The 21,367-nt window shown below is 50.9% G+C and overlaps 1 protein-coding gene across 6 annotated transcripts in view; it reads right to left on the bottom strand.

Annotated features, from left to right (window-relative positions):
• The window catches only part of Stard9 (StAR related lipid transfer domain containing 9), a 98,428-nt gene that overhangs the window by 9,781 nt on the left and 67,280 nt on the right, over positions 1 to 21,367 (bottom strand). For 4 of the 6 annotated variants that reach the window (XM_042276019.2, XM_042276021.2, XM_076570455.1 and 1 more), the window contains 7 exons: positions 20,266 to 20,317; positions 19,814 to 19,951; positions 19,195 to 19,280; positions 19,008 to 19,111; positions 12,441 to 12,631; positions 11,514 to 11,988; positions 156 to 10,265 (listed from right to left, as the gene is read on the bottom strand). In XM_042276019.2, the coding sequence (XP_042131953.2) occupies positions 156 to 10,265; positions 11,514 to 11,988; positions 12,441 to 12,631; positions 19,008 to 19,111; positions 19,195 to 19,280; positions 19,814 to 19,951; positions 20,266 to 20,317 (11,156 nt within the window). Of the gene's footprint in view, positions 1 to 155; positions 10,266 to 11,513; positions 11,989 to 12,440; positions 12,632 to 19,007; positions 19,112 to 19,194; positions 19,281 to 19,813; positions 19,952 to 20,265; positions 20,318 to 20,733; positions 20,806 to 21,367 lie in introns of all 6 variants that reach the window. The other 2 variants (XM_042276027.2, XM_042276023.2) reach the window with 2 other exon arrangements.

Genomic DNA, 21,367 nt, shown 5'->3' with positions numbered 1-21,367 from the left:
GAAGTCAGTCCTACATGGCCTTCACCCTCAAGTTCTCTGACCCTGTGGAAGATCCCTGAGGGGAGCAAGGGCAGAGCTAATAGCTCACTGTTAAGTTTCCTCGGGTGGGTCCTGTTTTACCTTGCCTACCCTGACCCTCCAGGCCCAGGGCCTACCTGGTGGAGCGCTCCTCCCAAGAGGACAGAGCAGGTTCTTGAGGAGCAAGCGCCTCCCCTGTCCCGCTCTGCAGCACCTTCAGCAGGGCATCTGTCTCCCCGAAGCCACGGTGCAGTTTTGCTTCTGTGAGTTCCACACTGAGTGAGGGGTTCTGGATCCCAACTTGCAAAGGGATGTGCTTCAACCGGGGCCACACAGGATTCTGGCTGTTGTCATCAGAAGACTGCAGGGGCCTTTGGGTTTGGTCTACAGAACTGGAATCACACCCAGTGCCTCCATTCTCACTGACACGCAGCTCTCCACAAGATCCATCCCGAGCTCCATACCAGTTATCAAATTTGTTATGAACTGGGAGGTCCCTCAGGCTGTGCTGCTGGGGATCAGGGGCCACACACACATGGGAATCAGGGCAGAGCAGCTCCCCAGGTTGGCAGGCCTGAGGTGGCTCTACAGCAGGACTTCGAAGCCCTGTAGTATCGGAGACAGGACAAGGGCTAAGGGGCTGAAGACCTCTCCAGGAAGAAGATAGATCCAGACCGGGCTGTGGCTCCACTATAAACACTAAGCTCTCTTCCTCACTTGCTGCCCTGCCCGGCCACTGCCCTGGCCTCCTACTGCTCCGTGGACCGTGCCCTATGGAAGCCACCTTCTCAGGCACAAAGCTGCCCGCTAGCTTCAGGCTCTTGTGCCTTGGTAGAGGAGATGGCAGTCTGCTTTGGTCTCCAGTGGCGCCCCTGGGCTGAAGTTGCAGAGGGGCCTGCCCTAAGAAACTAACTTGGAGACTAGAGCTCTGCTGTGGGCTGCATGGGGAGCTGGAATCAAACGCTCTCTCAGAACTCTTTTCTAAGGGGCTCTTGCCTTCTCTATCCAGAGACTCAGCTCTCTGAGTGACAGCGGACTCGTTAATGGCTTGAGAATTATCCATTAGAGGTCTCGGGTTACCAAGAGCAAGGTCAGAACTGATGTCAACCTCCTGGAAGTCTTTCAGAGGATGAGCGGAGGGAACTGATACAGTCCAACAGGCTAAGGGGTTGTTCAGCTCCTGGGTGCTGGCAGTAAATGTGAGGATTGGAGAGGAAGCCCTGTCCACCAGCAGGGCACTCGAGGAGCCCAGCTTCTTCTGGGTGAACTCTGAAGCTCCAAGGAAGAGCCCTGAGTGGTGGGAAATGCTAGAACTGTTGACCACCAAGGAAGATTCCTCTGGCTGCAGACTGGGAGGTGGGGAGCCATCAGTAGAAGCTGGGGGGCTCACAAAAGTAAAGTTCTGCCCAAGATGGGCTTTTTGAAACCTCAAGTGTGGTGAGGGCACAGGAGGTCTCTGCAGCTTATAGTGGGTACTTCCTTCATGGTGATCTGGGAGTTCCGTTTCCTCTGCCCCTTTCTTCTGAAATACCCCTGGGACATATCCCTTTTCTTGAACCATGGTAGTGACACCTGAGTCCATCACTTCAAGGATCACACTGACTTCCTGAGGCTTGACCTCTGGGGCCTGGAAGGGCAGGGGATGTAAGGCCAGGTCCGTCTGAATGCCCTCATCCAAAGTGGTCTGAGTAGACCTGTCCATCATGAGGGCCTGTGGGGCCTCATCTAGGGAGTCACTCCTGGTGTTCTGCTCCTTTAGGACCACACTTGGCTGTGAGAGACTCCCAAGCAGCTCGGAAGTGCTGTGCAGAAGCTGTGAGAGGTGGAGAGAAAGATTGTGCATGCTGGTCCAGGAGGCCAGATCGGAGTCTGACACTGACCTAGCATCGGGCTGAGTAGAGATATCAGAGCAGCTCCAGTAGAGGCTGCTGCCCAGGGTCTGGGTTCCCTGCTCAGAGGCACTCATCCGGGCCTGCCTCACAGCACGGCCTGTCTCGGACGGGCACAGCACTACAGTCTCATCTACCGGAGCTGTGGCACTCTCTCCAGCCAGAGGCAGCTCACTCTGCAGACAGCCTATTTCCTCAGAAGAGTCCTTGAGTGGGGGTCTCTTGTCAGGATCCCAAGTTGGGGCAACTCCTTCAGATCCAGTCAAGTCATGGGGCTTCTCCACAGCCAGTGAAGAACTCCTTATTTCCCAGCCTTCCATTGAACTTTGGTCATTCTCAGTACTGTTGTGGATGTTTGACAGATCCTGATTTGGGGCATAAGTCCTGAGATGGGAGTGAAATGGGGGGTTCTTGTCATCTAGGGCATTATCCATGCTGGAGCACTGAGCCGTATTTGATGGTATTAGGCACTGGGGTTTCTGGCTACAAGAGACATCATCTGCACTTCCAAACACATACTGCTTCCAGCCAATCTGCACAGGTCCCTGCGGACGCCAGGGGAGGACACAGGGGCTTCTGTCACTAGCACCAAAGCACAGCACTTCCTCGTCCGCACGAGAGTGCCAGTTCTCTGGCATGCCCTGGACACTCACTTTGTCTGTCTTCCCTTGCTGGACCCGTTCCAGAGTACCAGGCATCCAGTTAGTCATAAAATCAGGGATTGGCATACATGACACGGTAGAAGATGTTGGATAAGGAGGAATGACAGGTTTCAGGGGCTTGAGATCAGTGGGGTTACTGTTCAGATTACATGAAGCTTTCTGATTGCAATCCTGAGTCTCTGGAGACGTTGACATTGGCTTTTCTGAGGAATGGCCCCTGAGATGTGGGCTCCACAAACTCTTTGGCCCCTGTGCATCTTCATCTGTTGGAGGAGATGCCACACTTAAATTTAATTCTTGAAAAGATCGAGATGAACTGACCACAGAGAACTGAGGTCTAGGGGAGTACCCGGCATGCTTAGGGCCGGAGAAGACTGCAATCCCAGGAACTGAGTGCCCGTGGCAGAGAGCAGGCTGCTCCCTTCCAGAGCTGAGTTGGTCTGGAGTCTGAGCAGCAGGCTGTGATGTTTCAGTTTGCCCCAAGGGCAGAGAAGCTGGGTCTTCCAGGTCTGAAAAGACAGTCTGGGCCACCAGAGACTTGGTCACAGCCATCCCTCCCCTTCCACCATCTCTAGGATGAGAGCCATCAAAGCCGCCCTCATTTAAAGATGCTCGATTTCTGACCTGGGCATGGTCTTTGCCACCTCCTGAAGTCTGGTCTCTCTGTTGCTCTTCTTCCTCCCACAAAGTCTCAATCTGAGGGTAGCGGGTGTGTTTTAGCCTGTCTATAAAATTGGCTTGGGGACCCAAGCAACTGTGACTCCTGACCTCAGTGGAAGATTGTGTCTTTTCTGAGCAGCGTCCGGTGGTGTTTTCTAAATGTCCATATTGAGCTGCTATGACCCACGTGCTGTCAACAGATCCTTCATTTAAATTTAGGGTATGTGGTCCCTGAGTCACCACAGGAGGTTCTGGCTTGGTTTTAGATTCCTGTGCATCCTCCGCTCCAGAGTTATCCTTTAGAGTCCTCAGTGGCTCAGAATGTGCGCCTGCAGGGCTGGTTGGATAAGCATCCTCAGGGGTAGTGCTGGCCTTCTTCCCTGAAGTCTTTTTCTCAGAACCTTCAGCTGACCGTCTACCAGCAACTATATGGAGGTTTGCCTTCACTTCTGAGGTGCACAGGGAATAGCAGCTTTGAGCTGGAGAGGAGACAGCAGCCACAGTGGATGGGTTGGGAATGCTACTGTCTACAGGCCCCAGTTCTCCATGAACATGTTTGTGCTCGAGGCCATGTGCCAAAGACGCCTGGGAGTCTTTGGAAAAGCTCTCTGCTGTTCCATCCACTTCACAGGCCCTCGATGGTACGATGAGAGGTGAGTGGGCAGGATGTACAGCAGCCTGAGGAGCTCCCTTCCTAAGGACACCATCTCTGTAACATGGCAGAGTGGAGGAAAGGGAGCAGCAGGCATGGACAGCAGAAGCTTGAGAACCACTTAGTTGAGGCCAAGGAATAGTTCTGTTCTCTTCCTCCTCATAAGATGAGCCAAGTGGCCTGCTGCCTCCAGCGCTCCCCTCGAAGACAAGGCGCTCTTTGGGGCACAGACCTGGAACCTCTTCTCTGGCTCCACTGAGATGCAGGCTAGGTCTTTGATCTAGCAGGGGAGCTGACCTTGGATTACTGGCGTCAGCCTCACGGGCTTCTGCCAGGCCAGAGTCAACATTTTTCCACTTGACAGCATGCCACATGTGAGCTTCTGCTTCAACTTTTCTAGGAGCTCCTGGTTGGACAACACATGGCTTTGGACTTGCCTTCATTTCTTCTAAGGCAGTAGAAGCATCCGAGCACTGAACATGGTCTTGCTTAGGCCCTGAAAGGCCTGCAGAATTATCAACATTACAGATCACAGACTGACATTCAGAATGGACTGCTTTTCCTTCCTGGGTGGCCACTAAGATTTTACCTGAGCCTCCTCCACATGTACTATCTAGACTTCTAGGTTCCTTATCCTCTGGGATGCTGTCCTGATGACCAAAGGATATACTCTCTGCAGTTTTCCATGCAGCTAACTGACTTTGTCCATGCAGAATCCCACCAGGACCATCACAAGAAGTTTGAGAAGATAAGACAGATACTTTTTCTGATCCTACCCTCCCATCCTGTTCTATAGCTGGCGTAGAAAGAAGCCTGTCTGAGGCCAAAGGATCAACAGAGGACAATGTTCTGGATGTCTCTTTCTTTTTCTCCATGACTTCAGAAGAATCAGACCATCCACTTGCTCCCCCAAACTGTGTTGGTTCTCCGGTACAATGTCTTTTTTCTAGATCTGGGACAATGTGAGAGGAAGGCAGCAAATGATGCCATGGTCCTCTGTCAGCTTCAGGGCGGGGCAGATGCTGAAAGCCCCCTGCACCGGGAGGCATGGCTTGTGCCTTCCTCTCAGCAGACACAGCAGATGGAGGGGCCAGATGCGGTCCCTGGGCTTCACCTTCATTCCTGGTGCCGTCCCAACCTAACCGAACCGTTTGCTCCCGAGGCCTACTGGCCGCCTTTGGAAAACACTCTTCTTGTGAAGTCTCATAAGGAAGGACTGTCCCCTCAGCCACGTAGTCATTAAGCTGCCTCCTCTGTGCTTTTGCCTGTCTGATCTCTGCCAAGATAGCCAGGCATATGGATGCATGGATAGAGGAGTCGGGGAGTAGCACAGGCTCTGGACCAGGCGCCCTCAGGAGAGACAAAGATGTTAGGCAAGCACTGCTAGCAGCCTGTTGGTCTTTGGACTTCTTCTCTGCCTTCTGCCTTTCCTCCTCACCCTGGTCGCTATCATCTTGTAAGAGGAAACTGACCCTTTTTTCAGCCTGCCTTGAGACCCTGTTCAAGGAACTGGTTTTTATTTCTTTTTGTACAGTTGCCTCAGATTCAGCGCCCCAGCCTTCCTGGGGAGTCAAGCCTGCTGAAGTGACTAGCCCTCTCTGGTCTTCTTCGGGGCTGGGGCTTACTGTTATCCAGTCCTCTGTCTCTAGTGTAATGCTCTCTGGCGTAGCAGACTGATCACTAGCTCTCATGACCATGGGTGTCACAGGCCCACACCAGGCCGTGTGCGCAGCGGAAGCATCTCCTGTAACACCTCCCTGTGGGCTACCGCTTCTGGCCTCTTCACTGTAATCCTGATGGCCTACTCCAGTTGCCAAGGAACTTCTGTTAATTTTCAACATTGTAGGCTCTAAAATGTACTCAAAGGAAGAGATGCCTTTGGTATCAGAGGCATGCAAACAGCTTCTTAGTAAGCTTGGAGAATGCAAGGGCTGAGCACCACTCAGTTCTCCGTAAGGAAGAGCTGCAGGGAAGTCCGTCTGGTTATGGGATGGGGAGACAGTCTCCCGGCTGAAAAATGTTCCCTTACAGTGCTGACTTGGAGCAGGGGGCTTCTGGGTCAACGAGACCGTATTCTCTTCTTGCCGGTTCTCTCCCTGTTCCAAGGCCAGTTCTTTAACTCTTCTGTGAGCTTTTGTATCCTCCAACTCTAAATCCCTTAGGAGATCAATGGTTTGGCTTTCCTGAAAACTTTCCATAGTCTCTGGTTCCTTGAGATTTTCCAAGGCCCAAGCCTGGTCTTGGAAGTCTGCTGATGCATTTAGAAGCTCATCATCCTTCTCAGGCGAGCTCACCACACTGGGCTGCAATGGCGGAGTTCTAGCGAGCACTTGCATTCTCCGTGAGTGAAGGGAAATGTTGCTAGACTCTCTGCCAACTATGTCCTTCCCCAAAGAACCACACGGACCCCTGGCAAGCCCGTCTACTCCAGGTGATGGGTGTGAGTGTTCCCTCTCAGACGGCCTCTCTTGGGCATGTCCCTTGGATCTGAAGGGGCTTCCTATGATTTTCTGGACCTGGGGGTTATTACTGATAGCATTGTTATACTCCATTTCCCTAGCTTCACTGTCTCCAAAGAGACCATCCTCTACCTGTATTGGAAAAGATGGCTGATCCTCAAAGAATAAGTGTTTTCCAGAACTTCCTGGCATCAGGACATGGTCAGCCCTCTCCTGATCCCGTAGCGCCTGGAGCATAAAATCTGTACTTGGAGTTTGGGAAGCGTGAAGCTGCTTGTTGTTCTTGGATTCGATTTCTAAGATGCCAGTTTCCAGCTGCATCACACTCCTGATCAGTTTAGCCATCTCATCGGCATTATTCACTCTTTTATTCTGTTTCTCTCCCAAAAGTTCTTCTTTGGACTTTTTTTCTTGTGACTGCCCATGGGCCTTGCATTCAATAGGCTTTCTTTCCTGAGAGCACATAACTAGATGGCATCTTTCACAGGTATACTGGGTTCCTGGGAGACGAAACTCTTCTCCGCTGTCTTTGGAAATCATTTCCCTGAGAAGCACAGTTTTATTCCTCCCCTCCCACCTATGAGTTGGACTCCCGCCTCCTGCCATGATCACGGGGCTGCATACTGGACAGTGGAGCGATCGGGACTTCAAAGAAACAGCAATTTCCTCTGGTATGACCTTCTCCAGATCTAAATTGGTGATTTTACCAATGAACTTGGACCTGGCTCCCGAAGAAGACTGGCTGTGCACACCACAGGCCTGTATCTGCGGTGGGAGTGGGCTCTGCCCCTCCTCACTTGCCTTGGTATCACAAATGAAGAGCAAAGGATCTGAGTCCGAGCCGTCAAAGGCAACGCTGCGGTGGTGCCATGCAGAGGCCCCTTCTCCTTCCTTGTGGACCGAGAGGCTGTACTTTTTATTTAAAACTCCAAGTTGACTTCCACATTCACAAACTTTGAGGCTGGTAGAAGAGAGATGTCTGTTCTGGGTAACAAAACAGTAAGCAGAATCATGGTTTCCTTCCTCTCTCATATTTCTAGGACATTTCTCCAGTTCTTCAGTAACATCTCCTGTGTTCAGATCAGTTGGCCTCTTTGTTGTTACCTGCTGAGATGAGTCAATCTTAGAATTCTGGCTTTGGGACAACTTGGGTAAATTATTCTTCCAGTGAGCTTTCTGGAGGACTTGACAGCTGTGACCAAAGCCCCAGGCTTCCCTGGGGGGTGGGGATGGTACCCAGGCTTCCCTGCAGGCTGGAATCTCTAAAGCAGTCTCTGTCAGGGCATCCCTGCTTTTGGTTACATAGAATGTCTCCAAGGGGGGTGGCTGCAGAGAAGATGGGAAAGGACTCCAGGGCTCAGAGTGCGGGGACAGCTCTGGACCTGGAGGGAAAGGGCCAGAAGCATCTGTACGTGTTCCATCTGCTTCCTGGGCATGCTGCTGAGAATCTGCCTTCTCTTCCAGCAGGGGGTGCTGGTGGCTGTTGTGACTCAATAGTCTTGGCTGCACAGCAGTGTTTTTCCTAAGAGGGCCAATAATTTGCTTCCGTGGCCAATGGTTCGCTTTGGTGGCTAAGGTATCATGACTGTGATAAGCCTTCTTCTGGAAGAAATACTGCCCAGAGGAAGTTATCAGCCCAGGGTTCCTGCTACCCTGAAGGCACCCTTCCAAGCTGGCCTGATTGACCTCCCATGCTTCTGCCATAGAATTTGGCATCTTGTTTCCTGCTGTACAGGTCTGTGCCTTTATAGATCCCGAGGCCAGGGATTCTAGGTCTGCTGAGTACGCCCCATTGTAACTCACCTTCTCAATGGCACTGAAGAGGTCAGAAGCACTTTCTAAGGTGGCACTCAAGCTGTCATGGTCTTTCTCTGCTCTTAGGTGCCTGATTGTTGATGGGTGGACTGTAAAGTAGCTGAAATCTAAATCTGCAGATACCCCAGAGCCAACAGGCAGCTGAGCTTCTACTTTATCAGAAGCCTCAGCCAGGGAGCTAGAGTCTTCCTCCAGGAAGGAGAAAGCTGGCCTGGGCTCCCCCACAGCTTCCAAGACAGAGCGAGAGAGTCCGAGGAGGTACTTCCGCTGAAGGGCAACCCAGTTCTTCTCAAGAACACTGTCTACACGAGTCAGCGAGGTGGCAGAGGGAGCCAGCACACTTGACAAGTCAGAATTGTGCGACTCTTCAGAGATGCCCTGGTAGGTCATGTCAGGGATGTCTTTGCCCCAAAAGACACCATCAGCTCCTGGCTGAGGGAGCCTTTGACTTCCACAGACTGAGGGCTTGGATCTATCAGAAGCAAAGGCTGTGTGCAAATCTGGTGGTTCAGCACTGTCTTGGGGCAGTTCACCGCAGCTGTGTGGCAGGACTGCGCCTGGTGGCTTTACTTCTTCGACATTTAGCCCGTGTCTGGGCATCTCATCATGGGGCTGAATTTCATGTACATCAGGACTTGGACATAAAGAATGTACAGTCATTGAGGGGCTGCTGGGATTGACCTTAGAGTCACAAGAAAACCATGAATCCACAGATACCAGGGGGCTCTCTCTTGCAAGCTGCATGCCTTGGAGAGAGTTGGCTTGTTCGCAATAGCTTGCCTCCATTTCTAACTCAGACGGTTCACAGTGGGGCTGGAACTGAGGATCAAGGTAAAATGAATTGCTCTTTGGCAGGAAGGCATTCTGCCTGACTCCTGTTCTATGGTTGATAGGGCTAGACCTGCACATTGCCTCCTGGTCTACTGAAGGTAGGACGGCCTTCTGCAGGTGCCAAAACGTCTCTGTAGGCATCTCATCAGCAGAACCAAGGAAAGGCTCCTTTTGCCTATCCTCTCCCAGTTCTTCAGCATCAATCAGGCTGTCCAAGGAAAAGTTTCTACGTGCTGGAGTGCATAAGCTACTGTCTGAGGGCTTGGGGAGGTGTCTCACAGGGACTGAAATTCTGGTCCTTGAATGTCCATGGTTCATGGTGGAATACTCATCCCCTGAGTTTTCTGGGGGGCTCTGGTACCCTTTCTCAGCGAGTGAATCCTCAGATAACTGACTGGTGTCACTTTCAGAGTTCTCCGGATCTGGAAGATCCCATTTTCCCTGAGGGTCCTCTGGCTTCAGCAGCTCCTTTGGGACTTTGGCACAGGCATGAGAGAGAGAATCCACTGAGTAACTGCTATCGGTGTCAGATAAGTCCTTGTCCTTTCCTCTTACAAGATCCATTAGAGGTCTGGAATCTGTGAATGAGGCCAGCGTGTCTGGCTCCCCTGTACTATGCTGTCTTTTTAAAGGACCGCCATGAGGCAGATGAGATAACTTTCTGGCAATGTCTCTGGCCCTAGCTGCCAGCACCCTCTGATGTTTTTTTGATGCCCTGCTTAGAGGAGGTGGTTTGGATTCTGCCTGAAAAGCCTTGGCTCCTTTCCCATGCCCAGCTGCTTGCTTGGATCCACTGAGATAGGTAGAGTGGGAAGTGGTTTCCTTCGGAGCCTCGGGGGTCCCACGGCTCCCTTCTCTTGGCCACCCAGGCTGTGTGTTGCCGGAGGCTGCTAGTCCCTTAGTCCTTCCGGTCTGTGCAGCAGGGGTGTGGGGCCTTGGACCATCCCTTGGCCTTAGCTTCTTAGTCACTGAGCCCTGGGAGGACATCTGAGAGGGCTGCTTACCCAGTGACTTAGTTTCCTGGCTAGTGACAGACTCGTGTCTCACAGTGGGACAGGTGCCTTGGGTAGAGACTCCCCTCCTGGCTGAGGCTCCCTTTGCTGGATAGAACTTCCTCCAGCCTGATGGATGGAGGCCATTCCTGCCCAGGCACCTTGTCCTTGGAGGGGAAGCAGTAGCCTGGGGAATGGAATCTGCTGATAGGGTCTTCTCTGGTATTTGGTGAGTTGCGTCGGGCACAGGTGGTGACATGGTGGCAGGATCCCAGGTCAGGAAAGCACTGTGAAGATAAGGAAAGCCATCTCAGAAAAGTAATGTCCTGTCCCCTATGTCCTATCAATAGAAGGAATATGACATTCCATTTAGTTGGCTTTGAAAGAGGGTGGAAAGCAAGATAATGTCACTCACTGTGCCCTGCAGGCCTCATCTCAACACATACAAAAGCTGACTTGCCAACAGAGCCCTGGCTTTCGGAAGTCTCAGATGCATACTGTTACTCAACCCCCGCCCTCAACTGCTTTATCTTAGGAAAAAGTTTAAGCAACTGACTATTTGAAAGAGGGTGGAAAGCAGAAACAATTTTAATACTATAACAACTCAAGCAGATGAATCGATGAAGTGGTACCATCTATAGATGTGATGCATTTTGCACACTTAATATCAAGAAATAGGAAAGAATGACTACAGGAAGTTCAACGACTGGAGAGTGGCAGGCGGATATAAATTAGATCTTGATTTGAAAAACCAAGACATACTTGACACAACTGGGAACCCGAGGGTGACCAGTTTTAGATTCTATTAAGCTATCAACCTTGATCTTCACAGATATGACTCAGTAGGTATGACAATAGATTTTCAGAGGTACATATTTGAAGAAATGGTGTTAAAATGACATGCTGTTGCTTTAAATCCTTTGGAAGATAGAATGGTAGGACTAGAAGTGAATCGGTATGTCTTTATAATTGCTGAAACTAGGTGCTGTGTAAGTCTCTCAACTTTTTGCATGTTTAAAGTTTTTCCATAATAGAAAGTTGCGTTTTTCTGCACAGTTATTTAAAGAACAGAGAGGTGAGCAAGTGTAACAGCAACAGACATTGTGTGATTCTTCTGAGCAAGGCTGAGGATACACAGAACAGGACATGGGCCTCCACTCCAAGTATCAGAGAGATAACATGCTCCCACCCTGGGACAACAGAAAGGGCATGAGGAGCAGGGGAGGCAGATCCAAACTGAACCTGGGAGTCGTGTGTCAGGTCAGGGAGGAGGCAGCCTGTGGGATCAGGAGGCCTGTGGAGCAGGACATAAAGGAGACTGCCTCTGGACAGTCCAGGTCTAAATACTCACGAAATGAGCCAGGAGCCAGAGCGGCTCAACAAGAATACGAAGCAGCCTGATTGTGTAAAGATGTGTAGACAGAGGGAAAAACACCTCTCCACCTCAAAGATGAAGAAGAAGCCCTGGGAGTAAAGAACACTTCCTGGGCAGCTGGGTACCGCCAGCCACTGCTCCTGGTGCACATCACTGGTACCTGCGTAGCTGGGACAGGCGTTGGCTGCAGAGCCTTTGGAGGCTCAGAGAGCTGCAAGTTGTCCATCTGCTTCTAGGCTCAGAACCTGGGCCTGAGGTGTTGGAGCTGGAGACCCACCTTGGGGCCTTTGAGGCACCATCATCCTGGAGCCCGAAGAGTGCCCTGAGCTGCTCCAGTCTCCTCTGGGTCTCCAGCGGCCTCTGCTTCTTAACAATTCTCTCCAGCCGGACTGAGATCTTTTCCTGCCTGGTGTTCCACACTGTAGCCCGAGGACTGCGTCTCCGCAGGCGCCGCGGCTGCACCACCCTCTTCTGGCTTTGGACCAGTGGGGATGGTGGGGTCTGAGGAACTGTTGGGAGCCAAGCATCAGGTGCCACAAAGGCCTCACGTTCTTTCTCTTCTCCACGGCCGTCTTCTTGCTGTGTCTCCTGTAAGCGGGCTAGCCAGGTCTCTTCTCTGAGAAGCCACTGCTGGTCTGAGAACCAAAAACACCCAGAGAGAAGGTCAGCAATTTCTGTCTATGGCTGCCTGGACTCAGCTATCTCCAGCCATGGCCAGAGTGGTGAGGAGTGAAAAGGGTGGAACAGAGTGACATGGCAGGTGAGCACCAAAGGGCCTCCCTACTGCAGGGGGGGAGAGGGAGACGCGTAGGCCTCAACAGGACAGTGGACAAGTGGGGCGGGTGGAGACACCCAGACAAGTGGGCCACCGCAGGGTGTCAGCAGAAGGTGGATCATTCTGAGGGGCCATAGAGAAGTCCACTGGCTTATTTCCAGCCCCCTTGTGTGAGCTGGTCTCTAAAAGAGAGAGAACACCCAGAACAAAAGGTTCCATCCTATCCCAGAGACAACAGAGGCCAGAACACAGAAGGTCGGCAGCGCGGAACTGAAGGTGGGCGATGCAGACACCTCAGACAAAGGCACCTACTGGCTCTTATCTGCTGACTGCTCTGTGTCTGGTCCAATTCTGGCTCCTTCTGAACTCGAGTCTGTCCTTCGGTGGCTTGCTGCCTCAGACCCTCCACGTAGCACTGCTGTTGCTCGGTCTGGGCTCTGTGGGATATTTCGCCACTTCTTGATGTCTGCTGGTCCTTCTCACACTCCTCTTCTAGCACCTTCCTGTGACAAAAGGTCCAGGGTTACCCAAGCAAACCAAACTCAGGACAAATAGGTGGGAGATTTAAGTCCTCTGAGAGCACTCCTGAATTCAACAGGGCAGAAAGGGCTTCAGACAGCTAACAAGATGGAACAAATAGGTGTGTTGTCATAGGCAGCTCATGAAGTCATAGTACAGGAGCAGAGAATAGTCATCAGACTACCATATTCTTAGAATTGTGGGCTTAGCAGAAACCTAAATCCACTTTCATAAGGAAATCAGGAGAGTAAAACAGGTGGTTTTTGTTGTTGACTTTTTTGTTCTATTTTGTTTTTGAGACAGGGTCTATCTATGTTATGTAGCTCTGGCTGTCTGGGAACCCACTACATAGAACAGGCTGGCCTTGAACGCACAGACCTCCACCGGCCTCTCCCTCCTGAGTACGGGGATTAAAGTCAAGTGCCACCACCATCTGGCTCATAAGGAAATCATAAAACAAATGTTAAAGGTGTAGGGTAAAAGGCCCAGCCAGAGAAACATACTTTGGCCCTGAAACCAGAGCCAGTGAAAGACACACCCTGGCCCTGAAACTAGAGCCAAAAGGTTAAATAGGGCCAGTGAAAGAAACATACTTTAGCCCTGAAACCAGAGCCAAAGAAACATGCTCTGCCCCTGGCCAACTCAGCACAGAAACCAACCAATCCCTGTGTAGGAAAACCAACCAATCCCTGAGCAGGAAAATCAACCAATCACTGAGCAGGAAAATCAACCAATCCCTGAGTGTGAAATCCAGCCCATCCAAGCTTGTCCAAGCTCAGGGAACTCCTACCCTGACAAATCTTCTCCCTGGACAAACTCTGCCCCTAAGAGATCCTACAGAAGCCCTGAGCCTGTTCAGTTGGCTGCTTCCTTTTTCCACCCAGCAGAGGCGGCCACCCTCCTAGATTCCTCCCTCCCAGTGAATCTCTCTTTTCTTTTTTTAAAAGTTTATTTATAGGCCGGGTGGTGGTGGCGCAAGTCTTTAATCCCAGCACTCGGGAGGCAGTGGCAGGCAGATCTCTGTGAGTTCGAGGCCAGCCTGGGCTACCAAGTGAGTTCCAGGAAAGGCGCAAAGCTACACAGAGAAACCCTGTCTCAAAAAACCAAAAAAAAAAAAAAAAAGTTTATTTATTTATTGTATATACAGTATTCTGCCTGCATGTATGCATGCAAGCCAGAAGAGGACACCAGATCTCATTACAGATGGTTGTGAGCCACCATGTGGTTGCTGGGAATTGAATTCAGGAGCTCTGGAAGAGCAGCCAGTGCTCTTAGCCTCTGAGCCATCTCTCCAGCTCTCAATAAATCTCTTGAATGAGGTTTGGGTGAGACCTTCTTTCCCTGGAATCTAGCAGAGCAGAGAAGTAACATCTTTTGCGGGAGCAGAGCTGTAACACCTTTGCTGGGGAAACCCTGCCCTGCCGAGCAGAGTTGTTACACTCTGGGGAAACCCTGCCCTGCTGAGCAGAGTTGTTACACTCTGGGGGACCTGGGCAGAGCTGTAACACCTTTGCTGGGGAAACCCTCCCCTGCCGGAGCAGAGTTGTTACATTGGGAAAACCATTCCCTGGAGCAGGGCTGTAAGCGGCGCTTTTCGTGACTTTGTGGTACTCCTTGGCTCCCAACTGAGAGGATCCCTTTCCATGTGAGCTGAAATGCTTACAAAAGGTACAAAAAGCTGAGTGTGGTGGCACATGCCTTTAACTCTAATATTCTGGTGGCAGAGGCAGGAGGATTATGAGTTTGAGGTTAGTTTTTCTGTCTCAAAAATAAATAAGTAAAATAAAAGATAAAAAATAACGCTTAGCTAAATTAAGCAGCTCTGTCTAGACTGGGGAGATAGCTCAGTGGATGAAGCATTTGTCGTGTGAAAATGAGGACCAGGGTTTGGATCCCAAGAGTAGCTACCTGGAATCCCAGCCCCTGGAAGGCAGAGGATCTCCAGGGCAAGTTGGCTAGTCTAGAATTGGCAAGCTCTGGAGTCAGTGAGGGACCCTGCCTCAATAAACAGAGTGGAGCCACTGAGAAACACTGATGTCAACTTTAGTCCTACATATACCAAACATGTGTACATGCATGTATATACATACAGAAGAGCTCTGGCCTTTAAAAATGAAAGAATTAAGGGTTTCTACAAAAATTCCTCCAGGAAATACAGAAAAAAATCAGAAACATTGAGAAGAAATACTGTTAACCCAAAACATTTTGTACATATATTTACCTATGTGGTGCTTGTATTACCACTTCAAACTTGAGCCACAGTAATGGCTGAATTATAAATATAAACCCATCAGTGAGGCCTTGATAAGCCCAGCTAAAACCCATAGAACACCAGCTCCAAGAGGCAGAGTGGGGATCCACATCTTCTGATTCCCCTGGGGTTACTCAGTTTCCTTCACTGGGTGTCCCCAGCTCTCAGATTTACAACTTGCATTTCCATGGGAGAGCTCTCATTCCTTCTAGGGAAGGAAGCAGCCGCTGCCCGGCTCTGCTGGGGCTGCAAGGGAGCCTGTCCAGGACGACACAGTGCAAGGGAGTCTGTCCAGGACGACACAGTGTAAGGGAGCCTGTCCAGGACGACACAGTGTAAGGGAGCCTGTCCAGGATGACACAGTGTAAGGGAGCCAGTCCAGGACGACACAGTGTAAGGGAGCCTGTCCAGGACGACACAGTGCAAGGGAGTCTGTCCAGGACGACACAGTGTAAGGAACCTGTCCAGGACGACACAGTGCAAGGGAGCCTGTCCAGGATGACACAGTGTAAGGGAGCCTGTCCAGGACGACACAGTGTAAGGGAGCCTGTCCAGGACGACACAGTGTATCTACACAGTGTAAGGGAGCCTGTCCAGGACGACACAGTGTATCTACACAGTGTAAGGGAGCCTGTCCAGGACGACACAGTGTATCTACACAGTGTAAGGGAGCCTGTCCAGGACGACACAGTGTAAGGGAGCCTGTCCAGGATGACACAGTGTAAGGGAGCCTGTCCAGGATGACACAGTGTAAGGGAGCCTGTCCAGGACGACACAGTGTAAGGGAGCCTGTCCAGGATGACACAGTGTAAGGGAGCCTGTCCAGGATGACACAGTGTAAGGGAGCCTGTCCAGGACGACACAGTGTAAGGGAGCCTGTCCAGGATGACACAGTGTAAGGGAGCCTGTCCAGGACGACACAGTGTAAGGGAGACTGTCCAGGACGACACAGTGTAAGGGAGCCTGTCCAGGACGACACAGTGTAAGGGAGCCTGTCCAGGACGACACAGTGTAAGGGAGCCTGTCCAGGACGACACAGTGTAAGGGAGCCTGTCCAGGACGACACAGTGTAAGGGAGCCTGTCCAGGATGACACAGTGTAAGGGAGCCTGTCCAGGACGACACAGTGTAAGGGAGCCTGTCCAGGACGACACAGTGTAAGGGAGCCTGTCCAGGATGACACAGTGTAAGGGAGCCTGTCCAGGACGACACAGTGTAAGGGAGCCTGTCCAGGATGACACAGTGTAAGGGAGCCTGTCCAGGACGACACAGTGTAAGGGAGCCTGTCCAGGACGACACAGTGTAAGGGAGCCTGTCCAGGACGACACAGTGTAAGGGAGCCTGTCCAGGATGACACAGTGTAAGGGAGCCTGTCCAGGACGACACAGTGTAAGGGAGCCTGTCCAGGACGACACAGTGTAAGGAACCTGTCCAGGACGACACAGTGCAAGGGAGCCTGTCCAGGATGACACAGTGTAAGGGAGCCTGTCCAGGACGACACAGTGTAAGGGAGCCTGTCCAGGATGACACAGTGTAAGGGAGCCTGTCCAGGACGACACAGTGTAAGGGAGCCTGTCCAGGACGACACAGTGTAAGGGAGCCTGTCCAGGACGACACAGTGTAAGGGAGCCTGTCCAGGACGACACAGTGTATCTACACAGTGTAAGGGAGCCTGTCCAGGACGACACAGTGTAAGGGAGCCTGTCCAGGACGACACAGTGTAAGGGAGCCTGTCCAGGACGACACAGTGTAAGGGAGACTGTCCAGGACGACACAGTGCAAGGGAGTCTGTCCAGGACGACACAGTGTAAGGGAGACTGTCCAGGACGACACAGTGTAAGGGAGCCTGTCCAGGACGACACAGTGTAAGGGAGACTGTCCAGGACGACACAGTGCAAGGGAGTCTGTCCAGGACGACACAGTGTAAGGGAGACTGTCCAGGACGACACAGTGTAAGGGAGACTGTCCAGGACGACACAGTGTAAGGGAGACTGTCCAGGACGACACAGTGCATCTACCCAAGCTGCCGCACAGCCTCAACCGGAAAGGAGGCCGCTGCTGAGCACATTCTTCAAGTTCCCTGGGTAGGTGAAAAAGAAAATAACTACGCTACATGCTTGGATGTGGTACCAAAATCAAGTTCTCATTACCGGGCAGCCAAGGACCTATATCTAACGATGGCTGCCTTTCATCTTAGGTAGCTCCAGCATCCCCTAGATACTGCCTGGCACCACCTACTTGCCAGGACTGCTCCACCCTCTACTCTCTCTGGCATTCTACCTCTGCTACCTCAGGGCCTCACAGAGTCTGTAGCAGTGAGAGCTTCTTCTGGGTTCTAGACATTTAAAGGTAAGCCCCCCAATCCCCAACTCCAAATGAGAAATTCAAAGAACACAGGCCACAGTTGGTCCAGATCACTACTACAAGAAGAAAATGGTCAGTGTTCTCTATCTTAGAAAAAGCTCTGGCCTTCTGAAATGCTCCTCCAGAGACAGACAAGGGCAGCCCTGAAGCCAAGCTCAGGCAGAGCAGAAGGAAATCCAGACCGGGTCATGCATTTTCCCCTGTCAGTTCCACTCCCCGGCCCCTTTGCCCAGTCACTGGCTTGAGCACCATACCACCTGACCAAGGGCTGGCACCCGAGGTGGACTGCAGTAGATGGATAGGCTCAGCCAGCCTACAGGTCCTCACTGGTACTGAATGGTAGGGCAGTCCAGAGGAGAGGCCTTGACTCTGAAGCCCTTCACTGTCCTCCGGATAAGAGAGTACCTTCTTAGTGTTGGTGACAGGTCATGCCAGTGCTCATGAAGCTGAGGATCTAAAGATATTTAAAAGGTAGGAGGAGACCACCGAGTACTCTGGGGAGGACAAGGAAGAAAGGAAAGCAGCTCTCCCTAGGGCCCCACACTGGGGCCACAGGCATGTGGGTACTGTGCCCATTCGAGTCCTTCAGTACTTATCACAGGATCCCTGGGGAGGGGCAGCAGCACTCTTACTTTAGAGGTAGGAAGCAGGCTCCGAGAGTGAGTGACTTGCCTGAGATCACACAGCCTTTATGTGGTAGGTCAGATGTGAATCTGTTTACCCTATTCCAATATACCTTTTCCCTATCCACAGCTCTTTAAGTGGCAGTGTTATTCCCAATATACTGCACTCTGAGAAAAACCAGGTCTTCCATCTGTCTTTCTAACAGAAACCTTACCCAAAACAAAGTCTCCTTCATAGCTACCCTACAAAACAGACCGCCCTCTCTGAGAAAACAAGAATGTCAGCCTTAGTCCCGAATTCTTGGCCTGGATACCCGCATCAGCTTTTCCAAATTGCCCTTCACTGCCCAGAACCCTAGACCTTGTCCCTAGGACCCCACTCCCTCAAATTCAACCCGTGAGCAGCTCTGTGAGGGTGCATTGCTGCCCACCCCTCCCCTTGTCAGTGTCAGACCCGAGACTCTCTTCATCTGCCATCAAATGCTCCTGTTCAAGACTGAGAGCCAAGGACCACAAGAACCTGCTGTGAAGCCTGTGTCGGAGGCACTTGGTGGTCTTGCTAGTGATTGCACAGGTACCAAGTCCCCTGCTGAACTTTCCTACAGTTAGACATGAAGGCACAGGTCAGTTTTGCTAAAAGGAACCCAAGAGCTTCCAGGGGCAAACCCAGCAGGTACCCAAGCTGGGAACAGGATTCTGTATAAGAAGGATAATGAAGGATAACAAAGTTTATCACAGAGCAGGTGAAGCAGGAGCAAGGGCAGAATCTCAAGATGTTTTTACTGTTCTCATAGGTCCTGTTCCCTCAGGTGCATAGCTCTGCATTGTTGGTTTTGAGAGAAACCAAAAAGAAGAGATTCATTTTTCAGAATCAGAGGAAGCTAACCGATATATATGGTATGAGCTCACACATCAGGATTTAAAGAGAACTGTGGGGAAGTGAGGTTTAGAAGCAGTACCAAAGATGTCTGCTAACACTTCCCAGTTAAGTCATGTCAGAGAAGAGAGATGAAATACCAAGCAGGGAGCAAATGAGGGCCATGGCTACCTCCCTGCCAGCTGCAAACTACGGACTGAGAAGCAAACCCAGGGGACTCCACTGGTACAAGGAACAGATTCTCACCTTTCATTCCAAAGAACAGGACAGAGACCCAGTCTTGAGGCGGTGACATCTCCATCCAAGTCCAGCCATTCCAAAGAGCTACTGCTGCCGACGGCCTCTCCGACCTGGGATAAGGAAAAAGCAGTGAGGCCAACGGGGCAGTGCGGAAGCTTCCCAACAGCCACCCGGAAGTCGCAGCCATGCTTACCTTAGGCCTGTGGTGCCGCAGCAAAGCAGCCTCAGCTGGGTGGTTAAATCGGAACCTCTGTGCCTTCCCCAGTGTTAGGACAGCCCCTTTGACACAGATAAATGAGTTCAGTCCATGACTGTGCTCGGAGTACATACTGGGAGATAAACTAATGCCTACACCAAGTCGATAATTTTGCTAAGTTGATATGTATTAATTATACATCTCACAATTATACTCAAACAGCAGGACAAGTTCCAGGGAATGCAGTCAGTGAAACTTCAGGAAGAGGCAGACTGAGTTCAGCTTCAGAGGATGGGATCTGAAGAGATTAGTACTAGAGGCATACTGACACCAAGTCTTTACGGCACATTACCAAGAACTTCAAAAACACAGGTTTCATCCAATCCTGCCCTATGCTCCCATTATCACAGATGAAGAAACTGAGGTTTAGATCAACAAGTACAAATTTCCAAGTGATTCTCTACTCTTGGGTCCTAAAGGGGAAGGATCATATTAGGAAATCTTCAGGTCTCTGGGTGTAGAGGCTGAGTAACACATGATTGAAGCTTGCTTTATTGAGCTCTTTGGACCCATCGGATTGAAGCTGTCCATCATTCATCCAGGTAGACAGTCCTACCTTGTGTCAGACGGCAGGAAGCAGTGACCTCTCGGCCGTTCACTGTGCAGCGTGCCCCTCGGGTAGGCCGCAGAATGACCACTCCACAAATGCTAGTGATGGTGCAGTGGTCCCTCTCAATCCACTGGCCCTGAAGGACTAAGGGGGCGGGGAGGAGGTAACAGAGTGGGGAAACCATTCCAGAGAATGCCTCTTCCAGTTTTGACAAGATCCAACCCAACAGTTGGAATATTTCCCATCACAAGAAAGGAACACCCACCACCTGAAACCACCCAGAACTGAGAGTCTCCCCTGAATAAGCCTCCTCCTTCCAACGTCCAGACCCAAAAGCTGGCAGCAGAAAGAGAAGCAGACCCTTAACACTTCAGAGACTCCTTTTCTCTCCAAGAGCATCAGCTTCCTTTAGTAAATCTTTCAGGCACAAATAGCTGCCTGTGTGTCAGACTACCTACCGATGTCCTGTTCCTGGTCTGAATCAATCCTTCCTATTTTTGTTGTCCCCTCCTGTGGGGAGGAAAGAAATAAGACATTTCAATAAGAAAGAAAGAGACATAGCCCTGCCACAAAACACAGTCCACATTTGTGTGTAATCAGTGCCTTCCCATGCCACCTCAGCATTTTTAGAACCGTTTCCCAGCTCCAGTCTGGCTGGCCTGGCCTGCCGTCCACTCACTCTGCAGTCTAGGAGGACGGGGCAAACAGTAACACTGACAGTGATACACAGCACCGACTGTTTGCAAAGGCCAGCAAGTGCTGACAAACTCTGAAGTCAGGGACTAGATAGAGCTGCAGGTCAGAAATTCTCCAGTAAAAGGAAGGGGGCAGACACAGACTTCGTTCTCAAAGCAGCTAAGGTTAGTGTGGCCTGTGTTTGATCCAGGAGACTCTGAGACCTTTTATAACGATTTATGGACTGTTACCTTCTTGCTCTGCAGAGGAAGCATGACAGACGCCAAATTCTAGGAAGGGTAAAGCACAAATAGGGGAAGGAACTGGAAGAGAGGAGAAGAGAGCAGAGGCAACAGGTGTTAACACAAGCAAACCTCTGAATTAGGAGAGACTACGTGGATTACGACAAATCCACTACAGACTATATACTCTATTAGGAGGCAAAGCCACACTAACTTGAAGGCCTATCTCCACCATTTCTTAAGTAACATTTGCTATGTCCCAGGTATTATGCTGAACGTTTTGCAGACATCTTTTTGTTTGTTAGTTTTGGGTTTTTGTTTTTTTTTTTTTTGTTTGTTTGTTTTGTTTTTCTTCTGAAACAGGGTTTCTCTGTGTAGCCCTGGCTGTCCTGGAACTCACTCTGTAGCCCAGGCTGGCCTCAAACTCACAGAGATCTGCCTACCTCTGCCTCCCAAGCGCTGGGATTAAAGGCATGCACCACCACCGTTCAGTGTTTGCTTGTTTTTTTTTTTTTTGAGCCAGTAACCACTATGTAGCCTGTGCTGGTCTTAAACTTTCACCTTCTTGCCTTAGCCTCCCAAGCGCTGGGATCACTGGCATTTACAACTGTGCTTGGCTTTGTCTAATACTTTGACAACCCCA

This window comes from Peromyscus maniculatus, chromosome 4 (genome assembly GCF_049852395.1).
Source record: "Peromyscus maniculatus bairdii isolate BWxNUB_F1_BW_parent chromosome 4, HU_Pman_BW_mat_3.1, whole genome shotgun sequence".
Taxonomy (NCBI): Eukaryota; Metazoa; Chordata; class Mammalia; order Rodentia; family Cricetidae; genus Peromyscus; species Peromyscus maniculatus.
The sequence above is the reverse complement of the archived record's forward strand: the minus strand, read 5'-3'. Positions and strand labels throughout refer to the sequence as shown.